An 18,971-nucleotide genomic window follows, 5' to 3' on the forward strand; every position below is an offset into this window, starting at 1 on the left:
TCCCCCTACGCTCCTCCCTTATTCCTACTGACAATGTACTGTGGTCGACTGTAACAGGTGTGAGTCGTACTGCAGGAAATATTGGAGAAAATAGGGACGACAGTGGTGACGCAACCCCGTTTCTTACCCCGCCGCCTCCCCACTAAGCTCCCCATTCTTTACGTCAGGAAACTGTAACAGTGACAAAGCACAGGGCCAAATAACTTTTAAAAAAAATCACTAAAAATCGTAAATGTGTGTGGATGTAATAACCAGTAATTCAAAATCAAATTGCAAGCGTTCTTAAAGGTAATTCTTATTTAAGGTCAGGAGTTTTGCGTTACATTAATTCGATACCTGCTCTGCCTACGAGAAGCTCCGCCTCAGTTTTCAGCGTTCAGTCAGCAAACCCAGTGGCCCTTAGATAGTTTCGAATGTCTGTTGTACAATCTCTGATTGGAATACATTGGGTATTCGCTGGATTTCCAACACTTTGTCCACATTGTCCTCCAACAATCGAGGCATACTCACACAATACCATTTCGGCTCAATTTGTTTGAACGCCGTGAAACCAGAATCGAGCATTAAAGTTGGATTGCAGAGCAAAATAAACAAACTGAAGCGATCTGAATACCAACGTGGGTTAACTGCACGTTTAGAAAGTTCAGTGACAGAAAATACAGCTCACAAGTAAATCGCAGTTACAGTTTGTATCGAAGGGCAGTGAAAAATTACCCTTGGCACGCGCCCGGGGGGTACCATTCGAGCAGAGGCCCTTTGATCTTCCTAGATAAGTCGAAGGGCCTCTGCTCGCAGGGTACCCGGGGGTGGACCTTTATATAAAAATTGACGGGGGTGATCGTAGCTTTCGGGGGTTAAAATTCGTGGTTTGGTACCTGTCAAAGGTATGACGGTACCTTTTAGCCAGTTTTAGGGTATTGAGCGAAAACATATAAGAGAAAGTTATTATAAATATCACTCAACTGTCACTAAGCGTATTCATTTTAGAATTGGTACCACTAAGTGAGAAAATTATACAGACCACGGCTACAAAACAAATTCTGGTACCTTTTAGTGGTACTTTTTTAAAATTTATGACGATCAACTCGTCAATTTGATATAGGAGTCCCCCTCCCCCTGGGGGCAAATGGTCTGCGCAAACTGTAACGCAATCTCTGCCGTTAAACATATTTTAAAATCGCGGCAAGATGCATGTATCGTTCCTGATTGATGTGATGGTTTCTACAATGTACAGAAAGCTCGCTAAAAAGGAATGAATTACGTAGCACTTGTAGCTATTGTTTCATTTGTTCTAAAGTAAGATTCAATGCAAAACATTCTGGTCCGAATTCAAAACGTTGACTACGTAAACTGACCTTTGTGACCTTTATACGCTTTTGAACTCGGGGTCTAATAAAACTGCTACAATCTTTTGTGCCTGCCCGAAATTATTATAAACCATGGAAACTAATATTATGAACGTGGGCCATAACCTATAGCAAGTACCAACAAACAATTGTTGTTTGAAACGTTTTCATGTTGTGTTTATCTGAGTTTTAGCATCGGAATGCCGTGACAGAAAAGCTCAAATTTCACTAAAGTACTACTTGTAATTCGCGGCCTCAAAAATCTCCTTTTGTGTTGCCCATAGTTTTGAAAGCGGATTTTATAAGAAGAAATGATGCTCTTTCACGTGGTGTAAATCTTTATCCTCAACGCCATGTACCAGTTGATGATTTTAGCCTTGCAAATTTGTCAATTTGGCATCACGAGAAATCGCTTAAAAAATTGTAAATATTGAAAAATCTCCTAAATATTTAATTTTTACTTCAGATGAGTAAGATACCATTCATGATGTTCATAATTATGTACTTTATCAGACTGGATGTTTTTTGTTTGGAACAAAACTGGTTTGATTTTTAAAACAAGGTCTTCGCAACATGTGGTGTCAGACACCGAAAAGCGGTGAATTCAAGATCATAGCCTCACATCAAAAATAATTATCGGATCGAAGTAAAACATGTATTTCTTGCAATAGTTTACCGTGGGCTATGTTGTGAATTTTTTTGAGAATTTTGAATTTTTCGCTATTGCACACCTCTGGTTGATATTTACAGACATCCGCTCTTAAACTCTTAGGTAATCTGGTATTTGGCTTGAAAACTGGACATATCCTGTGGTGTGGAGGGATGAATGAAGTCTATATCGCGTTACACCAGAGGAAGCCCAAGGTCATTATTTGATAACATGAACGTCATGTCCATTCAAAGACTTCTGTTATTACTTGGGCTTCGCATAGGGGGCCCCAAGTTTAAAAATGCCTTTCGTTTTTTTTGTTTTTTTGAGTTCAGTCACAAATCACCGTATGGGGCCTAAAACGCATGCGCATGATAATCGGTTCCTGCCTTCCCTAGTAGGGATTTTTTTGTCCTCTATTATTGTCAGTGTCTTTAGAAAGGACTGACCAATCAGAATCCACTTTCTGCGCATATATTTATAGATCTTAGGGGTCCGAGACCAAAGATCCATTTAAATGTAATGTTGAGAGAGGCGGCTAAATCAAACGGTCAAACATGCTCTTCCAACACGATGTTCGACAAAGCTTTGATCATTTAGCCGGGGTAATATGGCATTCGGCTTGAAACCTGGACATACCTTGCGGTGTGGGGGAATGAATGAAGTCTACATTGCCTTACAGCACAGGAAACCCAAGGTCATTATTTGATACAGCGTTAACGTCACGTCGACTTATAGATAGCCTGCGTGGCAGGCGCTAGAAAGAGGAAGGGAGAGGGGAAAATTGGGCGCGCGAGAAACGCGTGGAGCGAGGGAGAGGGGAAAAGGGAGCGCCTGCAGCGAACCCATTGTTTATTTCGTCTCGCCCCCTCATAAAAATATGCAAACGGGCAACATTCGCCACCGTCTGCCTATCAAATGTCAGCCAATAGGTATATTGCTTACTTTTCGCGGGAACCCAGAGTGCGCGAAATAATGGATAAACACTAAGCGGTATGGCCGATCTAAAAGAATTGAAAACTGTAAAAAGAGGTCGCCCTAAGAATGAAAATTGTGCAAACAACGTCTGCAGAGTATGTGAAACCAACCTGTGGGTCAAGTACGGCAGCAGTATGGCAAACTCTTTTGTGAATCTTTTCAAGCCGTCTTTAAGAGACGAGTCATTTGGCGTTGTATGGTCTGAACGTCCTAGGAATATAGCAGGAATTACGGTCATTGACTCTGTGAGGTCTTCGTAACTTGCTTGTTATGTCTGTCTCAGGAAAATCTAAAATCTTTGTGAACTGCTTGAATTCATCTCAAAGCGTTTCGGGTCTGAGCAACAAACAGCAGACCGGGAAAACGACGCAAAGAATTGCGATGGTCTTGAAGAGGGTACCAAAGGGAAAGTCCTTGCAGTTCTGTCGCGACGTCGAAAAGTAGTCCACCGAATAAATCGTTAAGGATTCGATCGCCTGGAAAAGAAGGGCAGAATACCAGGGTCAAGAAATCTTTGGGGTTTGACAACTCAACGAAGCAGGGAGAATTTTCCAAGGCAGTGCATTCTCACGTGCTGTCGCAGTGCAATGTTGATGATCTGGATACATCGCAAGGTTCAGCCGCTGTTAAGGTGTTCATTTGCTATCCAAATGGAGACGTCTCTGTTCAAAGTAAATTAGACCGAGAGAGCCAGAATGGCATTCGAAATATCAGTTTAGGGAAATGGAAAGCTGCCCCGGAGATAAAGAAACTTTCTCACAAGAGATTGTACGCGAGTGCAAGAATTATTCAAAGGCGGACAGTTGTTTGCAATACAACAGCCCCGATCAACTTGCTTTTTTTTCCAATAGAACCCTTTGCAAGGAAGTAGAATTACATTGTCCACTTTTGTATGCAGCGTTATGTAAGGCGTCAAACTTAACGAGTTTGGCCTCTGAAGAGGAGAATGAGAGAGCTGTCAATGCAGTAGCTCTGGCATTGTCTTGTTTAATTCGCTGTAGAAACCCATCTATGTCTGCTGTTGCGTACACGATTTCGACAATTCTTTTCCACAGTGGTGTTAGTTTTTAAGACTTTGGGCGGTTACACCACCTGGGTGTTTGTATGTCCCACAAAGCAATGATTGCTCTGCAACAACGAATGAGCGGAATTTCGAACACGAGGCGATTATTTGGCGTAAATCCATCGAGTGCAACAAAAGCGCTAAGCCCTTTTTCAAGTAAGCAAGTTTGTTATCAAAGGCTAAACTTATTAAGAACACAATGTTAACATTGCTGATGTTAATTATGTAATGTGATGTCGTGGATGTAAATTCCACCACAAGATGTGGCTACAGAACTAAGAACAATATGTCACTTGAATTTCAGCATTGCGAAATTTATTCATAAACAGAATGTTGGTAACTTCTCTAGCTTGCGAGCACAGTGTTCGCAGGCTATAACTTCTCAAGACTAAATTTTATGCATTTTACTTTCAGTGGTAAAAAAAGGGATGTCATTTACATATTTAACATGAAATGTCAAGTACTTAATGACAACTTTACAATGTCTTAACAGGATTTTTGCGAACAACATTGACATTAACATAAGTGCTCGCATCCAAACCAAAGACCATGTCAACCGATCACTGCATTGGACCCACCAGTATGCTGTGGTTGACAAAGTGGCTACTCCATCCTTAGAGTCAACAAAACCCCCAAAACGCTTGGCAGACCTAGAGTACCTGGACCTTCTATGCAGCAGTTCAGAAGAACCTTGTGTGGCAATGGGCAGTGCTTGTAAGCAGAGTTGTCACTCAGTACCTTCCAGCCTTCAAAGTGAATAGAAAGGATGTGATTTTTCACATCCCACACAAGTATTCTGAGGAAATGGCAAAAAAATCTGAAACTGTAAGTCATATATATGAAGATTAACTGTGCACCATTGACACAAGAACAATTTTATTGTAAAGCTTACTTTACCATTAGTGGATTACTTTATAAGTATAAGAAAGAGGTATCTCACTATGCTAACAAAATAAAGTTCAGGCCTTTTGGCCAGTTTTGGGCCTTCAATTTAACAGTATTGTACCATACCAAAAGTGGTGGTGGTGGGTGGATTTACAAGTAAGCGCAGTGACTCTCTTCCTCCACACTTCAGAGTGAAGGGCATCCAAAGTTGACAATGTCATTGGCCTATGTACTTACACAGTGCATCCCACCTGCATTTTTGTGACACCGAGGCTAGCCTGCATAAAGGTCAGTTGGCTATAATACTGTAACAAATTGACTGTTTTTTTTTTTTTTGCTTCTTTTTTTTGGTGGAGGGGGGGGGGGGGGGGGTACCAGTGCTTACTAGGAATGGAATTCCACAATCCAAATGTAGCAGCAGAAATGGCAGAAACTTTAAAAAATTACCAAAGAAAGTATGTGCCATGCTTCAAAAGCAAGGACAAGACTGAAGTTGTTGCCTCAGTACCTGTGCATGGTGACCAATTATTTGAAGAAAGGGCTAGGAATGTGGAATGGGCAATGAGAGACGGACAGAACAATAATGACAGGTTGGAAGGAGTTCCTCCAGAACATGCAGATTGACATGCCAAGGTTACACTGTACAAGGTAAATTATCATGATAGTGCCAGTGCTGCATGACTCTCTATTTGTTTTTTCATAAATATAATATTCACAAACTAATAACCTTCACACAAAAAATGGGAAGCGTGAGTGTCCATGCCCAGTTGCTGCCCTATAAATATTATGAAAAAGGTTATTAAACTAATGAACAAACAAACAAGTAAGGTCATACTTCAGATCACAGTGCTTATATATAACTATGGAAAAAATGTGCTTCGCTTAATGTGTATAGTTGTATAGCTATAGACATTGAGTTGTCCTAATTTTTTCTCTAGACAGAATTTGAAATGTTGTTAAAGCAGAGTCTGCAGGTGAGGTGGGCACATCAAGAGCCAGTATGAACCCCACAGGAAAATTCAATGCTGTAAAGGGCGTCCAATCCATTTTCACTCAAGGGAGGTAGAGGGTCACATTTGTGCATCATTTATGGAGATGTGTGGAATGTCCAAAGTAGAAAGAAGCTAAATTTTGTAAGATGCGGGTATGAACTAGAGAGATGAAAATGCACCGTGGACTATATGTATGTTTCAATGTTCTTCCTCCTGAGAGCCCTGAGGAGACCCATCCTCCCTTCCCGTGTCTATCAATTATTAATGTACAGAAAGAGTTCCCCACATATTTTGTCACATTCAATGCAAAATGACAAAAAGTCAACACCAAACAAAACTTTCTTTCAATAACTACTTCTAACCATTACCAATTTCAGATAAGCCCTTGATTGAGATGCCACCAGCTAAAGCTATTGAGCAAAGCAAAATGTTGTGGTTGTTGGACCTTTGCAAGCTCCACGTGGAAAACTATGTTGTTCGTTCTGACATGGCCAGTTTGAGTGAGAAGACTGACGAGTTAAGGAAGGCATTTCAACAGCAGTTTGAATGCCGCTTTCATGGATGTCAACGGACCTTTGTTTTACATTCCAGACGAGTAAGGTGAGTGTGAGGAAATGAAACCTACCCTGGTAAAATAATGATAAATCTGCCTGTTTCCCAGAGATAGCCTAGATATCAGTTTTCTTAACACTAACTGGAGCTATTTTCAGTCTTAACTATCCTCTATGCTAGAAAAGTGGTTGATCTTTAGGCCTGGGTGTGAATAGTGGTATTGACATTAACCTGTCAGTTTACTTGAACAAGGCTCTTCAAATGCAAGCAATTATTACAAAACATCTCATGGTAATCAAGCAATAATTATGGTTGTACCTTCTTTGAAGACATGAATTGGAGAACCACAACCTGAAACTGCAAGCGTTTCAAGAAGATGAAAAGGATGACCTTGGACATTATATCTGCAGAAGTAACTGCGGTCTTGTCTTTAGGACAAGGCCGTATAGAAACAGGTGGGTGTAAGCATGTCAATCAGTCAATCAGTTAGGAAATCAATACTTTATTTCATCTTAGCTTATAAGTTTCTACTGCCTGCTGTGTATGCCGACTTTTGTCATGGATTTCTGTAATCTCCTTACAATAGTATTTTACCATAGGCATGAAAGGGAGATTCACCCAGAGTTTGTTGCATCAGAGTTACCCACTCAAGCAGATCAGAATCTCAGTGATGATTCCATGTTCAACTATCACCAGTGCAAAACAGCATTTGGACTGCTCATTAGGGGATTTGAGGATGCTGTAAAAGAAAGGGACGGACAGCGCCTTTTTGAGACTTACAAACTACTACTTCTGATCTACAAATCCCACAAGCATTCCAAATATGCTTATGTAACTCTGCTCTACCTCATAAAGGTTTGTGCCATCCTGCCTGAGTTTGAAGCAGAGAGGTTCAATGGAACAGAGTTGTAAACCTACTTGGTGGGAAAGCCGGTAATATTCCTCTAGATTTACGAAAGGAACACCAAAATAAACTCCTAAAGATCTTATGGAAGGGATTGGGGCCTAATTTGGATGAACAAAGTGCTGCACGGATTGCAGGCACTCTTGATGCTGTAGAATTTATTTTGCATAATATTGATGCAGATTGTAAGTTGACCCACAAATCTTCGTACCGTTCTGTGGCTAAGAGGGAGGACGCAGTCATGCAAGTAATCAAGGACCTACAGTCCATAGATGCCTTCAAATTTGTAAAGGGTAGGCAAGGTCACCCCTCTTTTTCCAAATTTAGTACAATTTTTTTTCGAAAGTCTTGACTACAGGGAACTACATAAGTGGATCAAAGACACTCTGCGGACATGGAGTTCTATTCAGAAAAACAGCTAACTTTGTTTCAGTGTTTGTTGCTTTGTGATAAATTTACACATTCAAGATAACAAGGAGAAATATTATTGAATTTTCGTATATTATTTCATCTTTGTGGGATTTTCTGTTTTTAATCAACAACAACAACAACAACAACAACAACAACAACAACAACAACAACAACAACAACCAGAATCCAGTATCAAGAATGGAGAGATCATTCCTCTTACATGTACATGTAGGTCGCCACAATCTTTATATAAACTTAAAAAGATGTCAGTTATGGGGCAAAACGTGATATATTTGAATTAAAGAAAGCATTTATATAATTCAGTAAGTTTCCATGTGGTTGAAAAATGGTAAATTCCTGAGTGAGATGAGAATTTTGTTACAAACCCCTTAATTATTATTGTACTGAGGCAATAGCCCAATTTCGATATGTTAAAATTCAGCCTGAAACAATAAACATCTCTGCAAGGCTCCGGGGAATAAATCCATGTAAACTTTTCAATTTATTCCCAGAGCCTCGCAGTGATGTTTATTGTTTCAGGCTGAATTTTAATACATATCGAAGTTGGGCTATTCTGACATTGCACTAATAATTTTTAAGAAGTAAAGGAACTCTGAAGTGGTCCACTCTGATGTAATTATTGTTTCAACTCTACTCTCTCAGAAGCTGGCCAGGTCACTCTTTTATTATTATTTTTTCTTTTTTTTTGGGGGGGGGGGGGGTGGGGGGGCGGTGGGGTGAGGTTTACTCTCTGGCAATTTTTAGTAACACATTGGAAATCGAAAAGACGCTATTTAGTTGATCGCAACCAAGTTATAATGACCACAATTCCATTAAAAGACTATTAGAATGCTTTAAAATTATCCACAGATGTTTTTACTGGCCGATGACCAAGATAAAGAAGGGTTCAAACTTGAAAACGTTGGCTCAAGTTATGCTGTCAAAACTCACTAAAAATCGGTTGTACTATATTTTGGTTCAACCTTTCGTCTTAGAATCACTATTAATATTTCTTTAATTATCGATTTAGAAATTAATTAACACAGTGTTCACAGTTTAAAGACCACAAAATGTATGACAACCTGTCTGTTCTTTACAAATTCATGTAATGAATCAGTCCATTTGGAAAGATTGAGGGTGAAATAAAGTTAAATGTGCCTTGTTTAAAAAACCTCCACAACCTCTTCATCCTCACCATCTGTACTTTCTGGGCTGTCACCCAATAATGTAACATCTCTTAAAAGATGTGACAAGTCATCAGATGCAGAACATTCCTCAAACCTCATTATGTCGAGGAATTCATCGAAATTTGGAATATCTAAAAATAGCTCCTGTATGAGTTCCAAAACCTTAAGGTTACTCCAAACCTTCGAGGGGCTACTTTTTGCCGAATGTTTATTTTTCGATCAAATTAAAGTTAAGGACGGTGCCTACTATTGTCACTGCGCATACGTTCTGCGCATCTCGAAATACTCGGGTTTCCTACTAATACAGGGATATTTTTGCGCGCTTTAAAACTATGCGGAGAAAGCAGACCTTAGCAAGTGATTTTGGTATCCAAAAAGAAAATTGGGGGTAACCATGCATTTTTCAGAGATAATAAAGCTTCAATTTGGAAAAAACCGCCGTACATTGCTTTGTTTTTTGTTGCTTTTTGGAATAAATGTTGCTTAGTTATCTCTAAAAAATGCGTGGTTACCCCCAATTTTCTTTTAGGATTTCAATAGCGGCTACTAAGATCCGCTTTTCCCGCATAGTGATAAACTGCGCAAAAATACTTCGCTTTTAGTAGGCACCGTCCTTAATTACTTAAACTTACATTTTCAAAAACAAATTATTTAAAATCTTAAAACACGCGCGAGAACATTGAGAAAAAGGTATTTTCGTAAAAAAGTTAATAAGTTTTCAAGATGACATAATCTCTGTAAGGCGTGGACTCCCCAGCGACCTTTTCGCGGCAACGGCTTCATTTCAACTTATTAGCATTTTTTGTTTACACTCGAGTTTGAGTGCTGTGGTTTTGGAAATAGGCAAGTCAATTTCTTATCACTTTGCAGCACAGAAGGTGCTAAGTATCTTGAATCGTCCTAGACCAGTGAGCAATGTTTCGTGGACTGCACATACGAAGGCTCCTGAGAAAGCTGTAAACGAGCTCCTCGAAAGAGAACTCAAAAACGCGATGCTACAACTGAAAAGACACAAGCGTACTTCTTCTGTTCACTGATTCAACTTGAAAAGTGGGAAACTCCTATCCTTTGAATGCTATAAATGTAGTTTAATTGACATTGAAAGCCTTATATATTCTATTTTCAATCTTGTATAATAGAATGTCGATTTGAACTTCATTTTCATTTGAAAAATTCAGGCGAGTTTTTTATTATCTTGCACGCATGGAAATTATGCGTCAGTCATTAACGTGTAACCAAAAGTTTGAAAATTCATATCTTTTGAACTATTGAACGGAAGAAAACCATGCTTTAAAACGTTGTTTAATAAACTATTTGAAAACGTACTACCGAAAGTAGCTACACGTTTAGTTTTTCTTACATCTCCAGTGCGCGTAACGGCCTCTCTGTTGATGCGTGTTACGTGATACTTAAGATGTAAAATGTTCAAAAATCTATAGCTCGGGTTTGAATCATCATAAAATTCTCGTTCTTGCACCAAAATAAAGCTATTGAAATGTGCTATGAGATGCAATGAGATATTATTATGCACGTTTGCTTTTTATTGAAAAATATTCGCATAAACTTTTGTTTCCGGTTTTGTTTACAAGTTCACGATTCACGCTGCGCACTTGTACTTTTTACTGATTTCACCTTGAAACTGTGCAACTCTTATGTTGTTATTGCTGTAAATGAACTTTCATTAACTTTAAAAACCTTATATATTGTAGTTTCAATATTCTATAAAAGACTGTTCATAAGAACTTCATTTTCAATTGAAAAATGGAAGCGAGTTTTTATCATGTGGAACGCGTATGAAATTATGCGTCACTCATTAACCTGTAACCCGGCAAAACGGTTTAAAAAGTCGTATCTCTCGACATATTCAACAAATAAAAAAAATAAAACCATGCTTTTAAATCTCATTTATTACATCGTCGAGCCTGGTTAAGTGTAGGAGATTGCCTTTGGGGGTTCTAGTATTCTTGCACATCTTGGTTTATAAACCAAAATACGCTCATCAATTCGAAGACTTGCAATGTTACTGAACACAAACAAAACTTACCCGATAGCTTTCATGTCGGCCACTAGTGCCTCCCTATGATGCTGCATTGGCGCTTGCTTGTCAGTTTATCTTCTTTTCTTTTCGTTTCTTTTTTGTTAAACGTTTTTTCCCCTAGGTAATACCGAAAACGTGCTCGCAGAAGTTAACTGAGGAAAACATGACTGAAAAACTATAACTTTCCCGCGAAGCACCATTTTGCTTCCTGTGAACGTCAGGGGTTCTACTATGTTATTGGCTGGCGGCTCACAGTGTGAGCCCGGTGTTGACATAATTCTCCGAGAAGGCGTGACATGCTTCTAAATCTTTAGAAGGCGAAAACTCGCAATACGATTTCTGCAAGATGCCTCCTCTTCAAATGAATTAATAGGGTATGTAGAATTGACGAAATTTCGTGAAATTTGGCCCGAAAGTTAACTGAACAACGAGGAACAAAAGCGTGTCGGCATTTTTTTTAAATCAAATACTTCCCTCCTGGCGGCCTCGGAAAGCAACACGTTTGCAAATTCTTTTTTACTGGAACTTGACAGATATATTAAAAGAAAACCAATAGGAATACGGGGAAATACTCACACCCTTTGAGAGATTGATGATTTGTGATTAACACTGTGCAACTACATTTCGTCAGAGATCACGTTTGATACCCGATTAATTCGACGGAATGGCGCTCTGTCATTTTACTGTTTACCGGCTTCCTTCGCCTTAGCAGAGGAATAACCAAAATAGCTTATAATTTTATCGAATTTTGCATTAAATAAGCTTTTTATCGATATATAGATTGTGATGGTTTCCTAAAAAACAACGCGCGTACGAATTTTTTTCGGGAAGGCACCCGCGAAGGTTTGGAGTAACCTTAAGTGCATGAACAATAGAAAAAATGAGACAAAACTCCAAAACGTCATTTACAGTAAACAGGCGATTACAATTGGCTATAACATCTTGTACAAGTTGGACTGAGAATCCACGACAGGAAATATCATCAAACACTGAATTAGAATTTGGGGATTGTCCTTGACTTCCATTAAAGAATCTGCCAAGTCTAACTTATCCTGGTTGGAAACAGGTCTTGTAAGAAGGAAATCCCTGGTAGCTCCTCTTTCACCTTGTTTAAACTGTTCAAACAAGGGTTTGCTCAATTCACACTGACCACAGCTACACCTTGAAGAACAGTATAACTGCAACAGGAGTGTCCAGGCTCTTGTGGCTGGATGCACTCATCTATTGGTTTATATGCCGCCACACGAAGACACCCATTTGCCTTGACCATGGCTTTGATATCCTCCTCACAATGACTAAGCTGCTGCCCATGGTAGATGATGAGGACATGACTGGGAAGACCATCTCTGCCAGCTCGCCCGGCCTCTTGATGTTGATCTAGAAGACTTCTAGCAAGTCCCCAGTTCACAATGTACCGAATGTCTGGAAAGTTTACACCCATACTTAGGGCAGAAGAGGCCACTACAACCCGTACTTTCCTCTCTCCTCGGAAAGACTGCACAATTCTGTTCTTGCAATGTGGCCATGAACTTGAATGATAAATCCCGATGAGACAGTTGGGCTGCTCACATAATTCCTTGGGAGAGTTAGCATTTTTCTCAAGTTTCATCATTAAATAATTCACCACACAAGCAATGTCATTCATGGTATTGCAAAACACATTTGTTTTGTCTGTAAATTCTCCTTTTTCCTTGATATGGTAAACCAACCAGTCAAGTTCTGCAAACATGGCATCTTTTTTTCTGCTGACAATTGCAAAAAAGCAAATTATTTCTATTTGGACTAATATGAACCATCAGAGGATCCTTCAAGCAGAGTGTTGAGATAATGACAGAACATGTCTGCATCAGCAGTGCCTGTCAGTGCTGCAAAAGGGGTCTCTAGGCAAAACAAAGGAGAAAAGAAATTCATGCAAAATGTAAATGGCATACAGTACCTGGTGGACAAAAACTGTACCATGGGTAAAATTTTTCAAAGTAAATTTCATTAGCCAATGATATAGAGAAAATGCTTAAATTTTCTTGTCTACAATAGACAACTGCTTGCAACCAATATTAGAGCCACTGCCTTCTCTTTACGCCTAGAGTTGATTTTCATTAACAAATGGGTAAGCCGTGGTATGATTATACCAGACTAATTCATTGCCAAATTGTGAATGTAAACAAAATTTTGTCGCTATCTGTTGGATTTAGCACCAAGAGGAGAGTGCCAAATTGTGAAACATGAACATCAATAACCTTAAAAATTATTGACACTGGTTTCATAAAAGTATTTTAAAAGTACAAGATGCACTGTATATCCAACTAGAAAAGCAAAATATCAAAACCTAAAACTTGTCAGGTTACCTTTCTTGAAGAAGGAACGAAAAATAGCGAGCTCTCCGTACGCTCCTCTGAATGCAATAGTGCCACCTTGTGAAACCCCAGATCTCTTTCCCTTCAATTTCCTGTATAGTAAAATATGAGCTGCTGATCTCACGGAGCTACATAAGACTTTATATATACCACGAGTTACACTTCTAGATCTGAATATTCTTTACTTCAAATCCTCTCTGAATATCCATAGCATAAATATTGCTCACCTTAAACCCGTCCATGTTTCAATCGTGTGTGATTCATCGACCACACAAGCAACCATTCGACGTGAAAACACAGTTTCCTTCTTTAAGGATTGTAGGAACCTCTTGTCAAGGGCACTTTCCGCAGAGGAATAAACAATTTGATATTTTCCACCCTCGACCTCTGTTAAATCAGCGAGCTTTTCCGACAAATTACACGCACATAAACCCATACTCTCCACTTCAAAAATTTGGTCGTTAATAATATGCTAGTAAGAGGGCAAATCACTAGCACAGAAGTAGTTTGAGTGTGGCCATTGCGATTTCTATTTTCTAATAACACCAGCAACTGGAAGATAAGACTCTTTCCGAAACCCGTCGGTAAAACTGCCACCAAGTCTTTCTTTCCATACAGTTGTTGCACCGCTTTCCTCTGTTCATCTGTCAAGGTTATTTGCGACCTTTATCTTTCAACTCCAGCAAAATTTCCTTCAAAATTTGCTCAAACTTGGCTTCCCTGTCTCTTTCGAGTGCATGCGCCATCTTGATTTTCATTCTCAAATGGCTTCCAAAACATCTGGACCAATCAGAAGGTCGTATCAGGCAATGATTGACGCATAATTAAAAACGAACCAATGGCGATTTTTCGTTCGTCGGCGAACGAGAAAGACGAAATAAACAATGGGTTCGCTGCAGGCGCTTCCTTTTCCGCTCTCCCTCGCTCCGCGGGTTTTTCGCGCGCCCTATTTCCCCCTCTCCCTTCCCCTATCTAGCGCCTGCCACGCAGGCTAACTTATAGACTTCTGTTATCGAATAATGAGATGGAGCTGCATATGGTTGGACTGAACACAAAACAGTAATTGTAAATAACGACGGACGGAAATACCCTCCGACTCACTTACCCAGCTACCAATGTTGACTCCTCCCGCGGCCAGTCCGAATCCCATCTAAATAATACGTATAAAAGTAAGCAAAGTAAATGAACAAAGAAATGCAACTAGAAGGCCCTCAAAGACAAAAATTACTTCGCAAACAATTTTCTGAAAATGTTACTTCAGATTACATGTCCCATGGTATCGCATAACCTTTCGCCTTCGGTTTGCGAAACTCTGCGTACCAATACCTTCAAATTAATACCATACTTTTTATTTAGGCTTGAACCTCAGTCATATTTTCATCCAAATGGCTGTTGTTTGTTTTAAACAGTTGTTATAAGTATGATTTTAAAATCATTTTGGCGAACATGCATGAGCAAATGGAAATAAGTTTGATGTCAGTGCTGTTCACAATTCCCATTGTAATTAGATGATAAACAGTAGCTTCTGGCGGCAAAAATAAGGATAATTATAATCCATCAAATATTTTCGCTCGCGCGCGATTGATCTTAACGCCTCACTTGACCGAATATACCCCAGCTAAAACTGGGGTATATCCGATGTTATTAAATTCTCAGCCTCGGATATTACATTTGTAGCGTTCTGATTGGTTCACTAAATCTTGGTTATCAGCTCATATACCGTAGTTTGACCTAAGCTAATTTTTTTTTCGGCGGGAAGCAAAAGTTTCTTCTGAAAAATGTAGGAAAAGAAAAAAAAAAAGAAAAGAAAGAAATACCAAACAATGCCATCTCAATATAACAACAACAACAAAAGCCACAAAATTCGGTATGACACTATTTAATGGTACGTATCTCTGAAGTTTCCTTTAAAATCTTCAAAATTGCAAGATTTTACGAGTTTTTAGATCACATAACAACAACAATAACAACCGGTTACCTTCAAAAATTTCATGATGGCATGCAAATCCTGTCGGTGAGAGGTTAAAACCAATCGAAGAAATTTCTCAGGAAGAGCTTTATGCCTGCCTTACGAGCGGCGGCCACAATGTTCGTTTACGTCGCTCAGCACCACTCAGCAAAACATTTGCACAAATGTACACAGCTCTTACGCTTCTCAAATAAGCTTAAAGTTTAAAAACTTGCACTGAATGCTTGTCTCAGTGAGGTTGTACCTCGTACACTCGGACTTGCCTGAAGCCGCTTTTAAATCGTCCGCGAGGAATTCAGTTCAGCGTAAAAAAAAACCGTCCTTGCCCTGATCCCTTCCTTCGCTCTGCACCACACAGCAAAACCGTTTGTTCAAATCTGCACAACTATTACGCTTCTCTATGAGCTGGAACTTCAAAAGCACTTGAATGCTAGTCTCAGAAAGGTTATAATTCGTACATTTAAACGTTCCTTGAATTTTAGATGTCCGACTTTGTCCGATTTTCTTCGCTCTCGATTTTTCATTCAACTCCGTTTGCAAAGAGCTGCGCGGGTCATGTGATCATTACGTTTCGCGCGCTTTGGTCGGAGGTTGCAGTCAACATCCGGTCGTTTTAATATGAAAGAAATTTTTTCCTTAAAAATATAAAAATTCAGTAAACTTCAACGGTAATATCCAAACACGGAGAATTTAATAAAACAATTATTCCATTCGCGCTTGCTGGATAGGAGATTAGTTATAGCCAACTCGGCGCTTCGCGCCTCGTTGGCTATTTACCATCTCATATCCAACGCGCGCTCATGGAATAATTGTTAAATATTCCCCAAGTGATATTCCCCAATTTCAAAAACTTCAAGGCGCGTCAAGTTTACAATTAAAATTAATGTCAAGATGGGGGAACGGTTTGCTCTTGTGACAGAACGAGAGATAAACCTGCTGGACGATAAAGCAGTATTAGAAAACAACATACGCTCTAAACGTTTATGACGGTAAACTGTTCTTAAACGAAATGTTCAAATACTCAAGTTCGATCGTTGCTACATTTTGCGAAAAATGTTTGAAGGATAATAACCACAATAGCCTCCATTTGGCTTTAAAAATATGCTCAGATATTTGTCCTTGGACATTATCTGCTCATCGAAGCTCACAGTTTTCCTCGAGCTTCGCTCTCGGAAAACTGTTCGCTTCTCGGAACAGATAATGTCCGCGGACAAATATCTGAGCATATTTTCGCGCCAACTGGAGGCTATTGTTTATTTATCTACCTACCAAAAAATTCATTTTTTGGATGGACGTAGCAGACCATTTCGGCGATTAAAAACTGTTCAACTGAAAATTCTCGTCTGATGACGCATTCAGCAAATGTGACTGCTGAGTGATCACAGGTGACGTGACTCAGTGGGTAATGAGAGTATGACAAGTGGTATATTAAATTTTCCATTTTTTTTAACCGGACTTACTCACTGAACTATTTTTTTTTAACTGTTTACAGACTAGAAGTATGCCACTAAATAAGGGGTGTCAGTGGGGTTTCGTGCAAATTGTCCGAGTTAAAAGACATTATAGCTATTGCCACTCGTTCATTGATTAACAATGGAGTACTCGTTTTGTGTCATGTGTGTCATTGTTTCGCTAAACAAGTTTGGTTTGGCTCAAACCCTTAGGTAATCTGGTTTTCGGCTTGAAAACTGGACATGCCCTTTGATATGGAGGGATAAATGAAGTCTACATCGCGTAACACCAGAGGAAGCCCAAGGTCGTTATTTGATAGCTTAAACATAGACTTCTGTTTCAATAATGAACTTGAGCTGCCTTTGGTTCCACAAAAGACAAAACCGTAATGGCAAATGACGACGGACATAAATGCTCTCAGACTCACTTACCTTATTTCTTTCTTCTTCTTCCTTACGCAATCGCTCCATCTGAAAAAAAAAACCGAGTTCGGAGTTACTTAACACAGGCGTTTTCTATTTTCATTGGTTACTCGGTTTGAAGTAAACTTTAAAACAAAAACTGACTTTGGACTTATGGCCAACCTTGGCTCTGCATGATAGTTGAAGGCTGTTGATGTGAATTACGCAGAAGTGTATAACTGGCTTATCTCTTTAAGTCTACAGCACTTTTAAATGTGCTGTTACTTTTGTAAAATGTTAATTTTGCCTCACTAGAAGTCAGCATACATACATACACTATACTTCAAGCCGAATTATCAGAGTAGCTCTATTGAGCTATCATCTTCAAGAAAGAAAAATACATAAATCAATTAAATTATTACAATACGTTACATCAATTAGAACACTAAGATACTAAAAGTTCGTTTTCTTTATGACTATCTTAAAATATTTTAAGTGACGACCATTGCTGAAGCTAGCATCTATTTTCGTCTCTGTTATGGGAAGGATGTTCGGAACCTTCCAGTACAGTAGCCAACTTCTGTTTACATGAAATTTAAATTCAGCAATGCTGTTATCGTTTATGTGCCTAATCTTGGTGATATCCCGATGTTTTTTAGCCAATAAATCAAATGAATTCTAGGTGTCAAGCAATAAACCATTGTCGGTATCGCTTGTATCAGGAAAGCTGCCGCTCGTGTCAATATGCTCTTTTCGATATATAAAAATTCAGCTTGATAATGAGGTTAAGAAGACACAAACAAATTGAAGGGAGTTGAATAGTCATGTTTATTCATTTCTGTTTTTGTGACCTTTGGACCTCGATTTCAAGTTGAAAAGAGCCTATTAATTCGGTTTCTTCGCGTTAAAAGCGCTAAACCTGCATTCTTTCTGCGGTCTCTTTTTTTTTTTTTAGTTCAGGCCCCCACAAAATGCTTCCGGCAGCAACAACAAGGATAATAATCTAAATTCCTTAAGGTAATCTGGCATTTGGCTTGAAAACTATACATACCCCGTGGTGTAGAGAGATGAATTAAGATTTACATTGCGCTACACCACAGGACACCCAAGTTCATTATCTGATAACATACACGTCATGTCGATTCATAGACTTCTGCTATACCTCAGCTCTGTAATATGTGTTTGACTGTTAAATAAAAGAACTTATAAAAATATTGAGCTGCCTTTGATTGCACAGAACATAAAACAGTAATGGCAAACCTGGACGACGGACATGCACAAATACTCTCAGACTAACTTACCTTTTCTTTTTCTCGTTTTTCGTTTAGCAATCGCAGCTCCACCTGAATAAAACCGAGATGTTAGTTACTTTAACGCAGGGGCTCTCTATTTCCAGTAGAAACTCGGTTAAAAGTTAATGAAACAAAAACAGTAGACGTATGGCCAACATTGGCTCTGCATGATAGTTAAAGACTTTTGATGTGAAACACATAGAAGTGTATAACTTGTTCAGCTGTCTTAGTTTAAAGCCCTTGTGTAAACGCGCTGGTACTGCTTTTTAAGTGTTCAGATAGACAATCCTAAAAGGCTATTGCAGTATCCAGACATTTAAACGGAACCGGAAGCTAAATTTGCATTCTTTGTTTGTTAAACTGGATAAGCTTTATCAAGTTGTCATTGAGAAAAGCTCACACCTCGATTCGAGTGCCTTGAGATTCACCCTTTTTTTCTGCAGAAAATTGTTAATTTGGTTTTAAACAATTCTTGATTCATATTTCTTCAACTGTTTT

General features: G+C 39.1%; 1 protein-coding gene and 3 pseudogenes across 10 annotated transcripts in view; 2 read left to right on the forward strand and 2 right to left on the reverse strand.

Moving 5' to 3' along the window:
* The window catches only part of LOC146473980 (uncharacterized), a 44,724-nt gene that overhangs the window by 19,146 nt on the left and 6,607 nt on the right, over nucleotides 1–18,971 (reverse strand). For 5 of the 9 annotated variants that reach the window (XM_085118027.1, XM_085118024.1, XM_085118029.1 and 2 more), the window contains 3 exons: nucleotides 18,483–18,524; nucleotides 17,212–17,250; nucleotides 14,465–14,509 (listed from right to left, as the gene is read on the reverse strand). In XM_085118027.1, the coding sequence (XP_084974153.1) occupies nucleotides 14,465–14,509; nucleotides 17,212–17,250; nucleotides 18,483–18,524 (126 nt within the window). Of the gene's footprint in view, nucleotides 1–2,114; nucleotides 2,254–6,961; nucleotides 7,205–13,315; nucleotides 13,452–14,464; nucleotides 14,510–17,112; nucleotides 17,251–18,482; nucleotides 18,525–18,971 lie in introns of those variants that run through there. The other 4 variants (XM_085118032.1, XM_085118025.1, XM_085118026.1 and 1 more) reach the window with 4 other exon arrangements.
* Nucleotides 2,991–6,217, forward strand: LOC146473981 (uncharacterized; annotated as a pseudogene).
* On the forward strand, nucleotides 6,316–7,498 carry LOC146473982 (uncharacterized; annotated as a pseudogene). The gene is made up of 3 exons (XR_014866340.1): nucleotides 6,316–6,513; nucleotides 6,795–6,920; nucleotides 7,065–7,498. The product of XR_014866340.1 is annotated as an uncharacterized LOC146473982 (transcript).
* LOC146473983 (putative ATP-dependent DNA helicase Q1) lies at nucleotides 13,396–14,450 on the reverse strand (annotated as a pseudogene).

The sequence above is a fragment of the Pavona decussata genome, unplaced genomic scaffold (assembly GCF_977016875.1).
Source record: "Pavona decussata unplaced genomic scaffold, jaPavDecu1.1 SCAFFOLD_92, whole genome shotgun sequence".
NCBI classification, from domain to species: Eukaryota; Metazoa; Cnidaria; class Anthozoa; order Scleractinia; family Agariciidae; genus Pavona; species Pavona decussata.